General features: G+C 43.8%; 2 protein-coding genes across 7 annotated transcripts; one reads left to right on the top strand and one right to left on the bottom strand.

Annotated features, from left to right (window-relative positions):
- Positions 1 to 2,634: 2,634 nt before the first annotated feature.
- On the bottom strand, positions 2,635 to 8,152 carry arl6ip1 (ARL6 interacting reticulophagy regulator 1). The gene is made up of 6 exons (XM_004071116.4): positions 7,279 to 8,152; positions 6,106 to 6,239; positions 4,967 to 5,086; positions 4,076 to 4,193; positions 3,784 to 3,868; positions 2,635 to 3,363 (listed from the first exon to the last, which is right to left on the bottom strand). Exons 1-6 carry the CDS (start codon positions 7,312 to 7,314, stop codon positions 3,245 to 3,247), a joined length of 612 nt encoding a protein of 203 aa, XP_004071164.1. The 5' UTR covers positions 7,315 to 8,152; the 3' UTR covers positions 2,635 to 3,244.
- Positions 8,153 to 8,185: 33 nt separating this feature from the next.
- On the top strand, positions 8,186 to 18,662 carry srrm2 (serine/arginine repetitive matrix 2). Of its 6 annotated transcripts, none has more exons than XM_078951917.1 (14): positions 8,186 to 8,326; positions 9,392 to 9,643; positions 9,850 to 9,945; positions 11,212 to 11,397; positions 13,196 to 13,285; positions 13,369 to 13,431; positions 13,506 to 13,532; positions 13,623 to 13,730; positions 13,959 to 14,106; positions 14,195 to 16,083; positions 16,800 to 17,447; positions 17,519 to 17,599; positions 17,959 to 18,069; positions 18,300 to 18,662. In XM_078951917.1, exons 2-14 carry the CDS (start codon positions 9,396 to 9,398, stop codon positions 18,340 to 18,342), a joined length of 3,738 nt encoding a protein of 1,245 aa, XP_078808043.1. In that variant the 5' UTR covers positions 8,186 to 8,326; positions 9,392 to 9,395; the 3' UTR covers positions 18,343 to 18,662. The 6 variants fall into 6 exon arrangements, with proteins under 6 accessions (XP_078808043.1, XP_078808042.1, XP_011476046.1 ...); XM_078951916.1 differs by having other exon boundaries at positions 17,956 to 18,069; XM_011477744.4 differs by having other exon boundaries at positions 13,366 to 13,431; positions 17,956 to 18,069.
- The last annotated feature ends 304 nt before the right edge of the window (positions 18,663 to 18,966 follow it).

Below are 18,966 nucleotides of genomic sequence, written 5' to 3'. Positions count from 1 at the left end.
AATTTTTGAAAATAGAAGTGGCACAAAAAAATTATATTTGGTAAATTTCATTAATTTCCCTTCATGAAAACTAATAATATCATATCATATATAATAAATTGGGAAATATTTATATTTATTTACAATTATATTGTAACGTCATCAATTTTCCCGAAGTCTCAACAGAATACAACTATTTGTACGCAGGGTCTGAGGGGGCCGATGAGGACAAACAAGCGAAAACTACATTGTGGTGCCCTCTGGTGGAGAATTGTAATAATACAGACATGTGAGAAAGCGCATCCTTGGTGCTTGAGGATTATTCTACTTTTTCCACTGTCTTAGGTTGGTGTATTTTGTCAAATTGATGGAAAATAAAGGGATAAATTTTAAATTGTAATAAAAAAATGTTTAATCTCACACCTTCTCAAAACATTAAAACATGTTAACACCCACTGATCCACCAAGGCAGATAGACTGAAAGTCAAAGTCAGCTTTATTGTCAAGTATGCTGCATCCATAAGACATACAGCACAGATGAAATTGATTTTCTCTCACCCCACAGTGCAAGCAGCATATAAAATAATAAATAAACGACGTAAAAAATAGATAAAAAGACAGTAATAGTAATAGTAAGAGGAATAACAGTAGTCTAAACAGTGCTAAAGAACAGTGGCATGGTTGAAGTGGCAGTTTAAAGTGACATCAGTGCTGAGAACAGTAAGTGGATGAGTCATTGATGGCAGTCTTTGGTGATGATGGTGTTCTGAAATGGTGTGAAGTTTTCAATGTGAGCTTGTAGGATGGAGTGGAGGGGCCAGAGGGGGGAGGGCAGGGAGGGAGTTGAGTGTCCTTATTGCCTGATGGAGGAAACTGTCTTTTAGTCTGCTGGTTCTGGCCTGCAGACTTTGCAGCCTCCTGGCAGCAGGTTGAAGTGTCTCTGGGATGGGTGTGAGGGGTCCCTTGCAATCCTGATGGCTTTGCGGGTGAGGGTGAGAGGGGGGGGGGGGGGGGGCTTGTAGGATGGAGTGGAGGGGCCAGTAGGGGGTAGGTCCTTGTCAGTACCGGGTTGGACCCGCTTTTGCCTTCAGAACTGTTTTAATCCTTGGTGGAATAAATTCAACAAGGTTCTGGAAACATTCCACATTGGTCCATATTGACATGACAACATCACACAGTTGCTGCAGATTTGTCGGCCGCACATCCATGATGCCAATCTGCCGTTCCAACACATCCCATAGGTTCTCTATTGGGTTGAGATCTGGTGAGTGTGGAGGCCATTTGAGTCCAGAGAACTCATTGTCATGTTCTAGAAACCAGTCTGAGATGATTCCAGCTTTATGACATGGAGCCCTGTCCTGCTGGAAGTAGCCATTAGAAAATGGTACACTGTGGTCAGAAAGGGATGGACATGGTCAGCAACAATACTCGGGTAGGATGCAGTGATGTAACATGATCAATTGGTACTAAGGTGTACCAAGAAAAAATCCCCCACACCATGACACCACCACCACCAGCCTGAACCATTAATACAAGGAAGATGGATCCATGCTTTCATGTTGTTGATGCCAAATTCTGACCTTACCATCCGAATGTGGCAGCAGAAATGGAGACTCAGACCTGACAATGTTTATCCATATTCTATGGTCCAGTTTTGGTGAGTCTGTGTGAATTGCAGCCTCAGTTTCCTGTTAGCTGACAGCAGTGGTACCCGGTGTGGTCTTCTGTTGCTGCAGTCCATCTGCCTCCAGGTTGGACGTGTTTTGTGTTCAGAGATGCTCTTCTGCAAACCTCGGTTGGAACCAGTGGTTCTTTCAGTTCCTGTTGTCTCTATCGGCTGGAAATTTTCCCCTGACCTCAACAAGGCATTCCCGCTCACAGAACTGATGCTCACTTGATATTCTCTCTTTTTCAGACCATTCTCTGTAAACCCTAGAGATGGTCGTGGGTGAAAATTCCAGTAGATGAGCAGTTTCTGACATCCTCAGACCAACAACCACTAATGTTAGGTTGGGGTTGTTAGGGGCTGTAAGCTAGTAGGGGAATGCGTAAACAGATGGGTGATGCCAAGTGGGGACACTCCATCCCAACACTCCTGCACCAAACCCAGAGAATCTAACAAATTCCAGCCGCTCTGCAGAAAATATGTTCTGGCTAAAAAAGGTAATGAAAATCAGAAGACCACTGGGAAAGCTTTGAAAACAGCTCAAAAGACGGTTGCAGTGGGATTTAAATGGCGCCTAAATAAACCCAAATTGTGTCGTGGGGGTTTATGCAGTATAAGACCGAGCGTTCACGGAGAACGTGCTGCTCCTGCAGCCCCGCAGACAAACAGAATCAGACATAAAGCTGCAGCGGCAGCAGAAAAATGAAGAGGAAGCTCGGGTCACATGGTCTGTGGTTAAAACCCAGAGTTTGACGAGGACCCAAACAGCTTCTGCTTCACGCAGGTCAAGAATCCAGACGATGCAGAGAAACGTGTAGAGTCTGTGAAGGTCCTCGTCCAACCTTTGGGGTTGGTGGACGCAGATGAGGGAGGGGCCTTTTCTGCCTCTGTTTGACCGATAAGTCAGCCGTGTCACCGGCTGAACATGTCAACAAGTCAGGGTTTCAGAGTTCATCCTCCCCTCAAAAAAGACCAAACAAGCACAGGACTAACTTAAAATGAAACTTTATTATAGTTGAGATTTCCAGTTACAACAAAAATTGTAAAGACTATGAACAAAGAAAATGAGAGAAAACAAACAGAACGGACAGACATGAGAAGCTTTGTACACCCCCCTCCCCCCAAACAAACACAGGGTCCAGCTTGTGTGGGTTCAGCAGTCTGGACTCTTGATCAGCTCAGCCTTAAATCCAGTTTTGGGTTCAGTCCCGCTAAAGCTGAATCGTCTTACATCAGTGAAACCTCAGAATTGGCTCTTTATCTAAACTTCACCCCAAAAAACATGATTATTGTGAGAGCGGATAAAAAGCTGCTTCAGTAGTCAAAGTCTAAGAACGAGTGGCGTCATAGTATCGCAGATTCTTTAAAATAAAGCTCACCTGACCTAAAAACAAAGAGTGGGCTGTGCCGTTCACAGGTGACAAACCTAAAGCTGTGGCTGCATGCACGGGTGTCTTTAAAACTGAAGGGTGGCGAGGTCTAAAGGTGTGAAAACGGCCAATTTTTTCCAAGGTGTGAAAAACAAAAAGTGCGTTTTATTTGCAGACAGAGCCTCTCGTCGTCCTCGGCAACGCTTCGTTCCAGCGCCTTTCGTCGTGTCTATTCGTTCTTCTTCTCCTTCTGCTTCAGCAGCTTGTTGATCTCCCTCTTCGCCATGCCCGCGTACTTGCTGATGATGCCGTGCTGGTTCAGCCCGGGCAGCAGAAGCAGGAAGCTCACTGCAGAAGAGGCGACCGCCATCAATACGGTGCGTCAGCTTTTGGAACCGTTTGCACAACACAATTTCTCACAAAGAACAGAATGCAAAAAAAACTTTTTTTTTTAAAAAGAAGAAAGCAGCTGGAGGAACAAGTTTGACTTGACATGAAGCACAAGTGATCATGAAGAAACTTGCTCTCCACTTTTGTTCTGACTTCTAGACATGTCTCAGAGCGCTGGAGCTGACAGAGGTTCACCTGTGACACATCTGTGAATCAGCAGATGTGTCACAGGTTTAAACAGCAGGAGGGTGCGCCTCTAAAAGCCCGCATTGATCTGTGGATTGATCTACAGTAGCAGGAAGCCTGAAAGTCACGAGTAGCTGAAAAACTGCAGAGTAAGCACATTGTCACGACAACACAACAAAGACACAACCTTACCAGTCAGGTAGGTGAGGAAGAGGTTGTGCACCTGCTGTCCGATCCAGGCCACTGCCAGCAGGCTGCTGATCACTGAGGCAAAGTACTGTGAAGATGAAACAATGGGGGAGAACTTCCTGAGCTTAGAGAGAAACTCATCAAAAACAAAAAGGAAGTGCTTTATGTTAAAGTTTGGGACTCCTGCTGCTTGTAACCCAGTTACAAGCGGACCGGCTCAGCCTAGTCAGATGAAGTTTTAATCTGGGCCGCAGTTTCAAACGCTCTGCTGTTCACTTGCAGCGTTTAAATTTACCATTTTGGGCTTCTCCTCCTTCAGAGCGCAGAGACGCTTCCACCAGCCAACAACCCTCTTCTGACTCTTCACCAGGTTTCCGCAAATCTCATGGAAGCGTTGCTGCTGCTCAGTAGTCCTGCACTCAAACGGTTAAGAACACTGTGTGAGGGGTGGGAGAAAGCGTGACCTCGTTTTATTAAACTTTGATAAGCGGCTTTGCTTCATGGATGGCTGCTGACCGCAGTTTCTGCATGTTCACAGCCTTAATATTTCCTCACTAAAAAAAGGGAAAACTTTCTTGAAACCCCCATGTTGGAGCACTGCCCCCCCACTTTGCCGAGTCATTGCCTGTGTTCTCAGAGCGGGAGCACGCTCAGTCACATTCATCGACCTTAGGACATCGTTTTGATCAGACTCCTCTGCAGTCTCAGCAACGGACAACAAAAGTCAGCGAGCTGGTCAGACAGAACGACAGCCTGGCTGAAGCTGCAAAATGAAAAACGTCATCCGAACAGATACTGGAGGTTCAGATGACCCAGAATAGACAGTCAAATAAAAGCTGCTGAACACCACCAGCCCGTCTGCTGCTATTTGTGTTAAGTAGAGCAGCGCGGGTCACGGACAGCTGATGGGGGGTTAAATATCCAGAAACCTAAGACACCAAGAGAGGGATGAAGGGCGCCCTTGGCCACCTGCGGCGTGTCGCTCTGCCGTCATGGTGTCTGGTTTTCAGTGAACTGGCTTCTCAGCTCATTCTGACATTTCAAAGCTCAATGAACATTCCGTTTAGGCATCACGTCTGACAAAGAGAAGTCCACCATGAAGACAAAACCATTCAGACTTTTTTGTCAACCAAGTCGGCTCTGATGCCAAACTAAGAATCAAAACAGGGTTGGGTGATCCTCTCACCACTTATTGGAGCCAAATACTCGGGGGGCGAGGGTGGGAACCAAGTAGTCAGCCAAGCAGAGCAGCATGACTGTGCAGGAGAGTCCAGTCAGCACTGACGGGTCCAGGTAATACACCAGCCTGAAACAGGAAGCAAACATTCAAACATCTACTTGAAAAAAAAAAACAACAACACACAGAGGTTTCTGTGCGGTTATGAATACGACATCTGAAAAAGTATTGCGAGGCTGATAAACAATCATCCAACTGTGGGCTGCAGATGGAGGAAGGGCGTGGACACTGGGGGAATTAAACAGGAATGCAGCACATTAAGAAAGCAGCTGAACTGTGATTTTAACAAAACACAAAGTGCTTTTTAAACCCAACAAGCTAGTCTGCATCTTCAGGCTGTGATATTTTATACAACTAGAAATGTTTGATAGTTTGCAGCTTTTTTTTCTGAATATGACTTCAGATACAAAAAGCTCTAAATCTACAGGAAAAGGCGCAGCGCAGCACACGGGAAGTTAAAAAGAGAGACGTTGGCAAATACAAACAACTCAGTGTCTAATGCAGCATGATGTGAGAGAACACATGGTAATAGCCGTAAACCTCAGTTTTTCCATGTGCCGACATGAGTTTACGCAAGTCTGGGCAACAGCACTGAAGATCCCAAGAAGGTGAGATTCCCTCATCGTGGGTCAATGAGTCTGACTACCTTTAAAAGTTTTAAATCCTTACATACATTTTCATTTACCAACTTCTCTCAACTCTGAAAACATTTACACAACTGCATTTGCACTCTGATAAAAACTGAAGGCAGAGTGAAAGAGAACCGAAAACTTTCCCTCAGGCAAAGAAAAACCTTGTGTTGCAACAAAATTAGGCCTGAAAGAAGCAATTGTTGTTCAACTCTAAGAATGAAACATAAAAATGAAGAGTTTCTCAAGTTTTCATGGAAATTGGACTTTTCAGAGCAAATTCTCTGTAGCGACATTACTATATATCCTCCTTTTGTCCTTACAGGTCACCTCATTAACAATTCAAGCGTCGATCTTTAAAAGTAGACATCCGAAAGAAAAATGAAAGAATCCCAGATGAAACCATTCTGGTATGGCATGTTCTAAAACCCAACCCAGCATAGAGTAAACCCGACTTACAAGAAGATCACGGTGGTAGCTCCCACTAGAGCTCCAGGGAACCAGGGCTTCTCCCATCGCAGAACACGATCCCCAGCCAGGATCACCTCTCCCCAGGCCTGCAGCTGCTCCTCCAGCTGTGCAGTTTCCTGAGCCTAAACACAGAACACTGCTTCAGCAAACCCGGTACCAACCAACCAGTCTGGAGTCCCCAGTAAAAAAAAATGTTTCTATTTTGATGACTTTTTTTTTTATTCCTGCTTTTACTCTATTTTGACAGCAGATGAATCAAAAACAGAAGAAAGCTTTCAGGAACATTCCTGAATAAATAGTTAAAACGACAAATGAATATTTGTCTATACACTCCCTTCTTTGTTTGGTCTCTTGTCAGCCTTTCCCTTTCTAAAAACATCTTCCTTAAAACAAAAGCTATCAGTCAGAGTCACTGATAACAAAACTGTGACTCACTGGAAATTATTACCCACAGGGTGACACTTAAATCATTAGTCTAATGCTGCACTGTGACTGAAATGAGGCCTAAACTCTTTTTAGGAGGGTCTGGCACTGCAGCCAAAAGCCCAAAAACCAACAGTTTGGTTTGAGTAATTTATTCTAAAAGTTGGGGAAATGACGTGGCTCAATTAAGCGGAAGTCTTAAATTAGGCAATAATGGAGCTTTAAAACTATAGTATCCGCAACGAGACATGTTCCGCAAAACGATTATAATGCGGGGAGTATTTTAATTAAACCCACTGGGGCGTCTCTGAGAAATAACCAACGTACATGCCAACATTTCTGTTAGTAAAACCAAAAGAAGAATCATATATCGTTTTATATTATTAAGAATTAAAGCTTATGTTATGCAATTTTAACATTCAACAATCAAAATCTTCGATCGATGAAGGCTAAACCCAGCTAAAAATCATGCTAGATAGCTAGCTAACGTTAGCTACTAGCGTTAAAAAAGAAGAGTCGCGGTGGAAAGCTCAACTAATTTTAACAACATATACAAACAAAACTTTAAGTTAATATTATTAACAGTTTGTAAGTTAATAATGAACATTAATGGAAATATTATGCGGCGAAAAGCTAGTAAAATTAGCATCTGCGAGTCATGCTAACGTTGAACACATTAGGCTAAAACCACCAAAATACGTCACGAGATGAAGAAAAGGAGGGAAATTGTGCACTTACTATTACGTTTGAACTTTTGTTGTCGCCTTCAGCCATCACGGTGGTTTCGGTGTTTTAGATTTGTGGCGTGAAACCCCTTAAAGTTCTACAGCTAAACTGGAGCTGGGGATTAGACTGCACTCCACCTGCTGCTTCGGCGTCTCTAACGGTCGAGCTAAGACAGGATGTTTTTATCTCAAAACCTGCGTCAACTTTAACCACTTGCATTCTGGGAAATGAAGTTCTATGCTTCTCTGCACACCGACAATTGTCCTTTTTAAAAGCAATTAAATAAAACACATCCATACATTTAAAAATGTCCCTTCGCTATGTCCAATAAATAAATAAATAAATAAATAAATAAATAAATAAATAAATAAATAAATAAATAAATAAATAAATAAAAATAATAGTAAAAAACACGTTTGTTAGAAATAAGGAAATTTAAAAAAGTGACTCACGTTTCCTTTTAAAGGTTTGAGTTAAAAATTCAAAATCGTCTTTAACGTACTGAATATTTTAGAAACAAATTCAAAATAGACAACAGAAAAGTGCTCACAGATGAAAGTAAAATATACAATTTTGTAAAACAATTTTAAAAATATCACTAGCTGAATAATATTTCAGAAAAAAATGGATAGTTACACATTTTATTTTTCAATTTTAATATGGTTTGATGAAACGCTTCTAAACTTTTAAATGAATTCATTACTAATGGGTTTAACCTTTACTTCAGTATATCAGGAAAAAATAATACCTTTTAGAATTTTGTTTAGTATTGTGGCTCAGTTCACTTTATTACAAATTAATGATAAGCAAATGTAGTTAATAAATGCATTACTAAACTACGCAATTCTCATGAACATCAATGTTCCTACTATTATCTTACGGCACTTGAACGCATCACGGTTTGGACGACTGTTGAACGTGTGACGTAGTTTTGTCTTCCTCTCACTTATGCCGTGGTTGAATTGAGAGCTATCTGGTTGCTAACAGTGCTAAGAGTGCTTTTGTTCTAAGGATACGGTTGTTTTGAGGATCAATTCGACCAATTTGACAGTGGAGTAAGGTATCAGACGCAAAGTTTAAGTTGATATAAGTTCGGTATTTTCTTTTAAAAGAAAGAAAAATCGAGCGAAACCTACAAATTGGTACGTAGCTGTTATATTAGCATGCTAGTTAGTTAGCTAGCTAATGCGTGAATTCTACCTGTTTAATTTATTCAGGCCTTCTTGGATAATTTATTTAAACATAAAACGTTAGTATAGCCTAGAAATACATTTTTTGTAGTATTTCTGATGACATTAGTGAAGTTTTAAAGTCACTTACAGCAAAAGGCCTATGTCTGCGCACGTGTATTATAGTCGAAAAAACAACACTTTCCTCGTAAATGCAACTTAACAGTGAGTGCGCACGTTTTCTTGAGTCTCCGGACTCCTTACTATGTGTGTTGAAGGCTGATTATCATTCGAGCCTGTACGGTAAACTCGGCTCACCAGATTGTTACCCAATTGTTGTTGCTGGGAGAGTTTCGTTTTGTGATGCACCACTGATTTCACACTTTTAGGTTTGTTTTTTTTTCTTTTATGGTTTATTTTTAAAATCAGTTTTTTTTACAGATTAAAAATACCAAGCGATCTTGACAAGGGAATCGCCACGTCTGCCATTTTAAAAAGAGACATGCGTCAGATAATGATATGGAAACCGTAATCCACTGTATTCCCATGTTATTTGTTTGAAGAAAATCTAAAACGGGTTAAAATAATCTGCTGCTCTGCCACATTGCATTTCAACAGACCTTGAATGTTCTGATTCTGAGTTTAAACTAAAATATACAATATTTCTCTTTCCTGGATAATAACGTTTTTTTCTCTGTGTATCCACAATGTTTACTTTATCAGGTTATAAAACATTAATGGAGATAATAATAAATGGAATAGATTGGTTGATATATTTGCATCATTGGCAAAATGAGACAATCCCTTTTACTGCCCTTATTTTATTAGTATGCAGGTCGTCGCAGATGTGTGTGGAAGTTCAGTTCTGCAAACACTTAGGAATGAAAGATTTTCCTTCACAGGAATTTGTAAATTTGGGATAAAGTTAGGTTCAGCACCTCTTTTTTCCTCTGCAGAGCCATGTACAATGGCATCGGCCTGACGACTCCGCGGGGCAGCGGCACCAACGGTTATGTGCAGCGCAACCTGTCGAGTGTGCGGGTCAAGCGCCCGCGGGACGAGCGCGGCGGCGAACGAGATGAGAAGGACCGGGAGAGGCTGGAGAGTCAGCTGAACCGGCAGCCCAATGCGGACATCCTGGAGCATCAGCGCAAGAGGCAGCTAGAGGTCAAATGTGCTGAACTACAAGACATGATGGAGGAGCAAGGGTAAAGAACTACAAAACCATTTTAGGATTATTTATCAATAAGTTTTACATCATTAAACAGACTTTTTGTCCATTACTATATTCCTTTTTCATGAAGGATTGCTGTTTTTATTTTAGAATAGAATATTTTTGTTGGGAAAAAACGTGTTTGATCTGAAACTGCATATTAAGGTAGCTATGGCTTGTCTCTGTTGTTTGGTCATTCAGGTATGCAGCAGAAGAGATTGAGGAAAAGGTGAACAGTTTCAGGATGATGCTTCAGGAAAAGGAGGAGCCGCCTCCCTCCAGCACTCAGAAACCAACGTAAGGACTTGATCTGGAATTCTGGCATCGCACTTAAGCTACGTACACACAGGGCAGGTGTTGCACGGTCAAGAATGCGCTGAACGCAGGTTCTTGGATGCACTTTTTGCATATAGTGGCGACAGTGGCTCAGGTGGTTGAGCGGGTCGTCCAATGACCGAAGGGTTGGCGGTTCGATCCCCGCTCCCACCAGCCAAAATGTCGTTGTGTCCTTGGGCAAGACACTTCACCCTCCTTGCCTCCAGTGTGGCTCCACTGGTGTGTGAATGTGTATGAATGATCCCGGTGATGGTCAGAGGGGCCGTAGGCGCGAAATGGCAGCCACGCCTCTGTCAGTCTGCCCCAGGGCAGCTGTGGCTACATCAGTAGCTACCATCACCAAGTATGAATCAGGAGTGAATGAATAATGGACACACTGTAAGCACTTTGAGTGTCTTGAAAAGCACAGATAAATCCAATCCATTATTATTATTATTATTATTATATGATGTTCACACTGGGCCAGCGCTTCTTGATCGTAGCGCATGTGCTCACAGTCGCTTGGTGCGAAATGTCGAAGGGGTGTAAATCTTGTGGATCTAGCTCCAGGCTTCTTTTTTTCACATCTCTTTTCCGATATATGAAAGACTTGGTGTCATATAATTATGGCCAGGCACTAACCCCGATTATTAATTTTCAATGATTATAATGATCAATTTTCAAACGGTTGGTACTTCTGTGAATTAAGATGGACGCCTTCCATGGGAGTCACTACCAAGTCAGAGTCCCTGATTGTTCAACCTGAATGGCTGTGCGTTTTGTCTTAAAAATGTCCTTAGCGACGCACAAACACGAGAGTTTTGAACGCGGAAGCCTGAAACATGCGTTTACACAGACTTTTCATTGGAAGTGGTCGTTTAAACGGGCATTGTCGAGGCCGGTGTGTGAACGTGGCATTAGACTGATCCCAATAGAGTTTGTTGCTTGAACTTCAATATGTAAACCTGCGGTTAACCGCGACACAGCGCCGCCTGCTGGTTCATCACCGCGGTGATCAAAAATCCCACACCGTCACAGCTGGTGGCTGGTGTCTAAGATGTTTTTCAACCAACCTGCCACTGAAGCCCTTCGGGGGCTGGAGTTTGACGCATCTGCTATAAATGAAAGCAGGTGAAGCTGCAATACATCTATAAGTGTCAGCACCCATGGACTTTCATGGCTTATGTGTTTATCTGGACTTTTCAATGCGCTTTGTTTATGACTAAAGTGGTTTTTCTGTCCTCTCAGGGTGACAGAGACTCATGCCATGGCTGCTGCAAACCAGCAGAAGAACGACCGTCTCCGTGCTGCTTTTGGCATCGCCAGCGACTACGTGGACGGATCGTCCTTCCACGCCGATCGCAAGGAGAAGGAGAAGGAGAAAAGAGAGCAGGAGCGTTTAGAGAGGGAGAAGCTGCAACAGCAGAAATATACGTGAGAACAAAATCTGTTCTTTAAGCTTTCACATTCTCTACTAAAGGACTAAAGTGCGAGGGAAGGCTTAGTATCTGAAAAAGGAAACCTTTAGGGTACTCTGTTTTATATTAATTTAAGCTATCATAACAAATGAATATAAACCAAAAAAATATTGGAATAAAGTCGTTAAATGAAGAGAAAATAGTTTAAATAGGACTAAAAATATTACAAGTTATGAGATAAAGTTGTATATTTATGCTTTAAAAAGTCCTAATTTTACTCGGAAATTCTTTGATATTTTTTTTTTTCAAAAATAAAAAGTTAAATTTAGCTTTTAAAATGTTTCAACAAAGCCAATTGAAGGTGTTTAATTCAGAGAAATGGGATGAAAAAGGGCGGCTCAAGAATCTCATTGAATCTGGTTTACTTTTTATTTTTGCTAATGAACAACTTTAATGAAATCAAATGAAATAAAAAATTTATGAAATTATTTTATGTAATGAAATTACATAAAAAGCACAACTTTTTCCTTGTAACGTTTTTAAATCATATACATCTTTATATATCCTTTATATATCTATCTGATTTTTATTCTTTATATATTATTCTTTTAGAATTTGGAGTTTTTCCCTCCTAATTTCACGAGTTTTCTCATATTTATCTTTCTTCTTTTATGGTGACCTTTTTAATGCAAACAAATCCTCACTATTTCAGCTCACAATTTACGACTATTCTAACCTTTTTACAGGTAGAATTAGTCTGAATCAGAAGCTAAAATTTGTTCATAGGTTGAAGGCTGCTGTCTCACCATCATTCTTTTCATGTTTATCAGACTAAATAACTTTCAAAGATTTAAAATATGCATTTCTAGTGTATATTTCTGGAATTTCTGAACATCACTCTCTCCAAATCTACCACCTTTCCATACTTTCATCAAAATCAGCCTAATTGTCGTCTGTCCTCTGGTCTCATCAGACGCCCGTCTCCACTGCTGTGAAGAAACTCGGTTGAGAAGCAAATCTGCAAAACAAAGACATGGATTCTGTTTTGTTGCACTACAGCGGTTAAAGAGTTTCCCTTTACTTCAGTTTTCTAAAGAAAAAAAGGGAAAATTCTGAGAGAAACCACTAGATTTTAAAGGTTAAAGTCTCTTTCAGGCTTAGCGTGTTATTTGTAGGGAAACATTTGAGCTTTTTTGTTTCTATGGGACTTTCAGGCGGACGAGTTCATGTATGCCACATGTGTCTAAGCCTGAAAATGATGCGTTTGCCGCTCATTAGAACTTCTGACGTTTTCGACGTGAAACTGAAATTGCTGGGTGAGAACAGGACTGCATCCGATGTGTGGGAGACGAGGCTGCAGCGGTTGTAGTTTAGTGTTTTCTGTGACCGTTGGAAAGGATTTCACCCAGGAGTATCAATGAAGTCATGATAAAGTGCATGTTGTTGTGCACACAAGAGCTTAAAGTGGTTAGCTTCTGTTTAGAAATAAAATAAGACATTAAAAACATGCTGTAAAATCTTCCAATAGCCTTGAAAGTGTTTCAAACCTTGAATGGATTAAAATTGGATGATTCTTGCTGAATATTCTTCATGATTAATTGAGATGATCCAGTTTTACTTTATTCGTATTTGCAAAAGGGTTTACTGGAACATTTCACCACATAATACATCTAACATAAGAATAAGCATATGATCCTGTTTGTGCATTTGAAGAATCACTAACAGGGTTTTCTACTCAGTCATATGAACTTGTAATTGCGGTGTGGTTTGTAAAGACACCTCAGTTCCTGACGTCTCTCACTTTGCTTTGGCAGGCTGGTGGAAGATTCGGACGGTTCCGACTCCCCTCCAAAGAAACGCAGCAGGAAGAAGAAGAAGAAGAACAAGACCAAGAAAAGAGACAGGTCACACGATGGTCCATGAGAGCAGAGAACGCATGAAGGGAATGAAGAGATGGTCTGACTTTTTTTTTCTTTTTCTGTAGCAGCTCAGAGAGTTCGTCTCCATCTCCTCACAGAGAAAAGAAATCCAAAAAGAAGAAAAAGAAACGGTACGGCTCTAAAAGTTTCATCCTCCTTCATTTTCTTTCTATTTCCTCCACGTGACGTGAATCTGTTTTTTCAGAGAGGTGTCAGAGGATGAAGACGACAGGTAGGAGACGCTGCAGCTCCTCAGCTGAGGGTTCCTGTCTCTGGAGTTCATCTCAACTGATTTTTCTTTTCTGCTTTTTTTTTTTTTTAGTGGTTCAGACGAGAAGAAGAAAGTCTCCAAAAAGAAGAAGAGAAGTAAAAGTCCCCCAAACAGAAATGCGGGTCGACAAAGGAGTGACTCCTCCAGCTCCGTTCAAAGGTGAGAATAGATGACGGCTTTCTCAGACTTTAACCGTTTGACCAAAAAATGGCTGTCAGCACAGGTGTCTATGAAATAAATAGTAGTATTTTAGTTATTTGATAAGTCAAAATGACAAATGGAGTTTTAGGAACTCTGTAAGTTGATCTCCAGCCATTTTTGTTGATTTATGGACTTTTTTTCTTCAATCAAACTTTAAATCAAAGCTCTTGAATGTCTTCTCCTCAGCATCAGCAGCACGTCTCCGTCTCCTCCAAGGCTGCGGGAGAAGGGTCAAACTGCCAAGACAGTCGATGAAGGTAGAAAAGGGAGACCGGCAGACAGGAGGAGGGGCAGGTCTGAGGAGCACAGCCCACAACAGCCTCCAGGGGACGGGGTAAGACCTGCTTTTTCCTCTGCTCCAAAACCCGGATGTGGGATGAGGTGTGGACGTTTGTACGGATGCTGACTTCTTCTCCCTGCAGAGGAGGAGCCATATGGAAAGAGAGAAGGAGCGACACAGGGAAGCAGAGAAACCCAACAGGAGACACGACTCCTCATCCCCATCTCCCCCTCCACAGGCCACGGAGAAGGAGAAAGGAAGAAGATCTAGAAGTAGACAGAAGGATAGCGACAGAGGGAGGCGCTCCAGAAGTAGAGAGATGCAGAAAAGGAGGCGTTCAAGGAGCATTGAGATGCAGAAAAAGAGGCGTTCAAGGAGCATTGAGATGCAGAAAAAGAGGCGTTCAAGGAGCATTGAGATGCAGAAAAAGAGGCGCTCAAGGAGTACGGAGAAGAGAGACAAGGCGAAGGAGGTTGTACCTCAGAGGACCAGACATGACTCGTCGTCGTCGTCGCCGTCTCCTCCTAGACAAGAAGTGAGGAAAGAAAGAAATGTAGAGTCTGCAGGGGATGGAAACAGAAAAGTGAGACGGGATTCCTCTTCTCCTTCGCCTCCGCCTGAAAAAGAGAGGACAAAGACGCTGAAGGTACCAGAAGAGACCCGGAAAAGAGAAGCGTCTCCACACCAGCAGAGGAGCGACAGAAACAGGAGCAGACGTTTATCTCGTGGCTCGGTGTCACCTGCCTCCCGCTCTCCAGTCAGCAGGGTCCACCAACGGGAGCAGGAGGATAAGAAGAGTCAAGTAACAAGCAGGGACAGATCCAAGGAGAGGGACAGGTATCCCAACAAGCAGAGGGAGGCGGAGTCTAGTAGAAGCAGAGAGGAGGTGCAGCCTCCCTCCTTTGCAGACCGATCAAAACCTTCAGAGAGACTGCGAAGCGACCGCGCCGAGACGACTGAGAAGCAGCCAAAGACGAGAAGCCCTGCAAAAGAAAAGATGTCTGAGGACAAGCCCAAACGGGTGGAGAAACGAAGAGAAAGCAGCAGCAGCAGTGGGAGCAGCAGCAGCGGGAGCAGCAGCAGCAGTGACAGCGATAGTGACAGCTCCTCATCTTCCTCTTCATCTTCCAACTCTTCTGCGTCCTCCAAAGATCAGGATGAAGCTCAAGCATCTGGACCAGCAGCGATGAAACGAAACAGTCCCAAGAAGAAGGATCTGGCTGCCATCGGGGCAGCAGTTCAGAGGTACATCACCAACGGCAGAAAGGAGGCCGCTGCCCCCGAAGGAGCAAACAGATCCCAGACAGACAGCGGAGGAGAGCGGCGTGAGGGGGAGAGGGCTCCCCGCAGAGGCCCTGCAGAAGAAACTAGGCCCCCAGCTAAAGGACAGGAGCGCTACAGTCCCACACAGATAGACAGCCCCAGTTCTGCACCGTCTCCACCCAGCAGAGCGGACGACAGAGTCAGGGGCAGGTCTCCACCTCACCAGGAGAAAGGTGGTCCGAGGGAGCGAGAAACCAACAGGGATGGAGTCAGAAGAACTATGAGACAAAGCCCTCCCGCCAGAAGGTCTCCTTCTCCCCCACAGAAGACCTCAGCCCACTCCCCACCTCATCGCACACCACCAAGGCAGTACCAAGAACCCCCACCTCGGTCCAGAAGAGCTTCTCCTCCTCCAACTTGGTCGGAGCGGGAACGAGAGAGGCAAAGGGAAAATGAAAGACGAGTCAGAGCCGTCAGGAATTCAAGGTCCAGAAGTCCTAGGAGGCGGGTCAGTTCTAGATCCAGAAGTCCAAGGAGGCCCATGAGCACTAGAAGTCCAATAAGACGCATCAGTTCCAGATCCAGAAGTCCAAGAAGACCCGTCAGTTACAGGAGTCCAAGGAGACGCTTCAGTCCAAGACCCAGGAGTCCAAAGAGGACCATTGGTTCCAGGAGTCCAAAGAGACGCATCAGTTCCAGATCCAGAAGTCCTAAAAGGCGCAGCAGGTCCACATCCAGAAGTCTAAGAAGACCAAGTCCCTTTGTCAGGTGGGTCGCAGCGCCACGCTCAGGTCTGGAGCTGCAGGTGTTGCTGCTCCACCCATGAAGGTTTTATGTGTGGTTTGAAAGAGTGAAACCAGCAGAGTAAAACAGGAGAGCCTTCCTGCTTCCAAATACAGGAAAGCTGCATTTAACAGACAAAACCAGGAGTCTCTTCTCCAAATATGCATTTATTGTGACAGTTGTTCCCACAGACCATAATCATGATGCAGATTATTCAGCAATCGGCTGACTAACGTCAAGTTGATGCTGCTAATAAAGTTGTTCAGTGGGTTCACATTTACTATCATATCCAGAAAATCCCAGTTTTTTTCTGACTGTGAATGAATTCAGGGTTTTCTCACCGACATCCCCGTTAAACCCCCTAACCTAAGATTAGCAGTGCAGCAAAAATGGTGAGCAGTGGTTTAGTTCCACGAGCTGCAGCAGATGTAAACAATGTTTACATTTTTATTCATCTGTCAGGTTATGGAACGTTTTATGACTCTTCTGTTAAACAAACCTGAAGTAAAAAAAAAAACCTGAAACGGATCTATTTTGGTTTATTGTATCAAACGTTCTGGGATTATTTCTTTTTTTTCGTATCCAGCACTTGTTTGATAAAAAGAACAAAATTGTTTTTCTGCACCTGAAACCCAACATGGTGACTGCAGGCGCGTTGATGTGGGAGTTTCAGACTGACGCTTGTTGTTTTCCTCCTCCAGGTCCCGCCGCTCGCCGTCTCCTCCGCAGCGCCGCAAACTGAGCCGCTCGCTGTCCAGAGAGAGGGACAAGCCAACACAGAGGGACGCACCTCAAGAAAGGGGCAGGGCCAAGGAGCCTGTGGTCACGAAAGGCGCTCCACAACCCAGCAGATCCTCCTCCTCCTCGTCTTCCTCCTCCAGCTCCTCCTCCTCTTCGTCCTCGCCCTCTCCGTCACCACAGAGGGGGGACACAAAAGGAGCGGCGGACGCGGAGCGGATGCCGGCTCGGGTGGAGGCAAAGCAGCCGGACGGGGAGCAGAAAAGTCGGGCTCCTCCCAGAGACTCCTCCCACCCCCCAGCCCCAAGCAGGAGAGTCGCGCCGGCAGAGTCGCGGCGCTCTGATCCCACCGCAAAGTCTCCATCCAGCCAATCAGAAAGCAGACAGCTGGCGCAGGCTCCAACCAGGAAGCTGTCGCCGCCCGCTGGTCAACAGGCGCCGGACCTAACGGTCAGGAAGACCAGTTCGGCAAACGGGAAACAGGCCAAAGTGAACCAGAAAAGCAGCAGCAGCAGCAGCTCTTCTTCATCCTCCTCATCGTCCTCGTCCTCTTCATCTTCATCTTCGTCCTCCTCGGACAGCTCAGACTCTGAGGAAGGTCAAGTCAAAGGGTGAGCAGACCGACGTTTGCATCTCCGGTCTGGATCTCTGCAGCTCTGATTCATAAAACTCTTCTTCACAGGAAGCCGGTGAAAGCCCAGAGCTCTCCTTCATCCTCATCCTCCTCTTCTTCTGAGGACGAGAAGAACACAAAGAAGAAGAGGTACGCGATGACCGAGGAAGCTACTCTTCCTGCTCTTTTTATGTAATCTGTAGTAGTTGTTAATTTAACTGGAGAACATTTAGTTTGGTTATTTCATGTTTTGGTGATCAAGGATTTTGGTTTTTTAATATTTTGAGTTCCTCTGAAAAAAGGCTCATTTTCATTCGTTATTTTAAAAGATTTTAGGTTTAAAAAACAAACAAATCGGATAATGGCAGCTGGACAAAGACATAAAGACCTCCATCAGTGACTGTTCCCGTGTCCGTTAACAGATCATTCAGATGTTCACGCCACTAAGTCAGTTTGTGTTTGTTTGACACCGGTCCGCTCGTGTTTGAAGTTTTGTGTTTTCCCAGCAGCCCTTCTGCGCGTCAGCGCGTGCCGGCCGACTCCCTCAGGGATTCCCGCTCGCTCAGTTACTCTCCTCCACGCCACGTGAGAGCTGCGCGCTCCCCGCTGCCCAAACGCAGGTATGTGTCCTCTCCGACGCTCCGAGCTGCTTTTTTAGTACCTGAACCGGTTTGAGTCGCATGACTGGATTCACATGGAATCGGTGACATGTAGTTGTCCAAAACAAATGAAGTGTTATTTATGTTCTTATAGTTTAAAAATGTTCTTTAAATGTCTGAAATGCTTTCATTTAACTTCATTTTGCCTCTAAGAAGAGTTTCTAAAGCAGCGTTTGTGTTTCTGCCCGCAGGACCGACAGCAGACGGTCACCGGGCTCCCGGCGGAGGACCTGAGTCCACACGGCGGCCACGCCCCCTCCTTCCTGTTCTGTGTTCAGAGATGGGCATCGGCGGTCTAATGCAGGCGTGTTTGCTCTGCAGGGATGGACGGCGGCTGCCACTTTTTTTCATGAGCTGAACTGGAAATATTCAAAAAACCGTCAAAGTAGCCCTGAAACTGTCCTGAACCGATTGTTCTCCTGTAGATATGAGCCGTCTGAAATTTGGTTTTATCACGTAACTGATTTGTGACTCCAGTGTAATGTTAGACAAATCTGAATTGTGGTTTATTTCTTTGTTGAAAGTCATAAAATAAAACTTAACTGTACATTTTACATTTGTGGATCTCTTTTGTGTCCTTTCCGAAGCACTCCGGGCCGAACTGGAGGATGTTCTCTGTGGGAGATGCTTCTTCTCTGAGGTTGTGTTGAAAATCTGTCTGTTTCCATGACAACAGTCCTTTTAAAGAGGGAAAAGGTTCATCTTTTGAAGACTGAAAAGTTGCTGTTTGCAGACATTAAGAATTCGATAACTGAAGATAAACTTTAGTGACGGGAAAGACAAAGGCCAAAACTTTAGCACATTCAATTTCTTTAACTCTCACTGTGGTTCAAAGTACAGAAAAGATCAAGATGCAGG

This window comes from Oryzias latipes, chromosome 8, assembly GCF_053564925.1.
Source record: "Oryzias latipes strain Hd-rR chromosome 8, Olatipes_Hd-rR_3.1".
Lineage (NCBI taxonomy): Eukaryota > Metazoa > Chordata > Actinopteri > Beloniformes > Adrianichthyidae > Oryzias > Oryzias latipes.
Note: the sequence above shows the minus strand (reverse complement) of the source record. Positions and strands in the feature narration are given on the sequence as shown.

What these genes read in the sequence shown, in the direction of transcription:
- arl6ip1 (XM_004071116.4), bottom strand. Translation starts at nt 7,314, where the DNA reads ATGGCTGAAGGCGACAACAAAAGTTCAAACGTAATA. An exon ending in GCTACCACCGTGATCTTCTT is followed by an intron (nt 5,087 to 6,105) that starts GTAAGTCGGGTT and finishes TTCCTGTTTCAG; the next exon opens with GCTGGTGTATTACCTGGACC. An exon ending in CTTCCTCACCTACCTGACTG is followed by an intron (nt 3,364 to 3,783) that starts GTAAGGTTGTGT and finishes CCTCTTCTGCAG; the next exon opens with TGAGCTTCCTGCTTCTGCTG.
- srrm2 (XM_011477744.4), top strand. Translation starts at nt 9,396, where the DNA reads ATGTACAATGGCATCGGCCTGACGACTCCGCGGGGCAGCGGCACCAAC. An exon ending in CTGCAACAGCAGAAATATAC is followed by an intron (nt 11,398 to 13,195) that starts GTGAGAACAAAA and finishes TTGCTTTGGCAG; the next exon opens with GCTGGTGGAAGATTCGGACG. An exon ending in AAGAACACAAAGAAGAAGAG is followed by an intron (nt 17,600 to 17,955) that starts GTACGCGATGAC and finishes GTGTTTTCCCAG; the next exon opens with CAGCCCTTCTGCGCGTCAGC.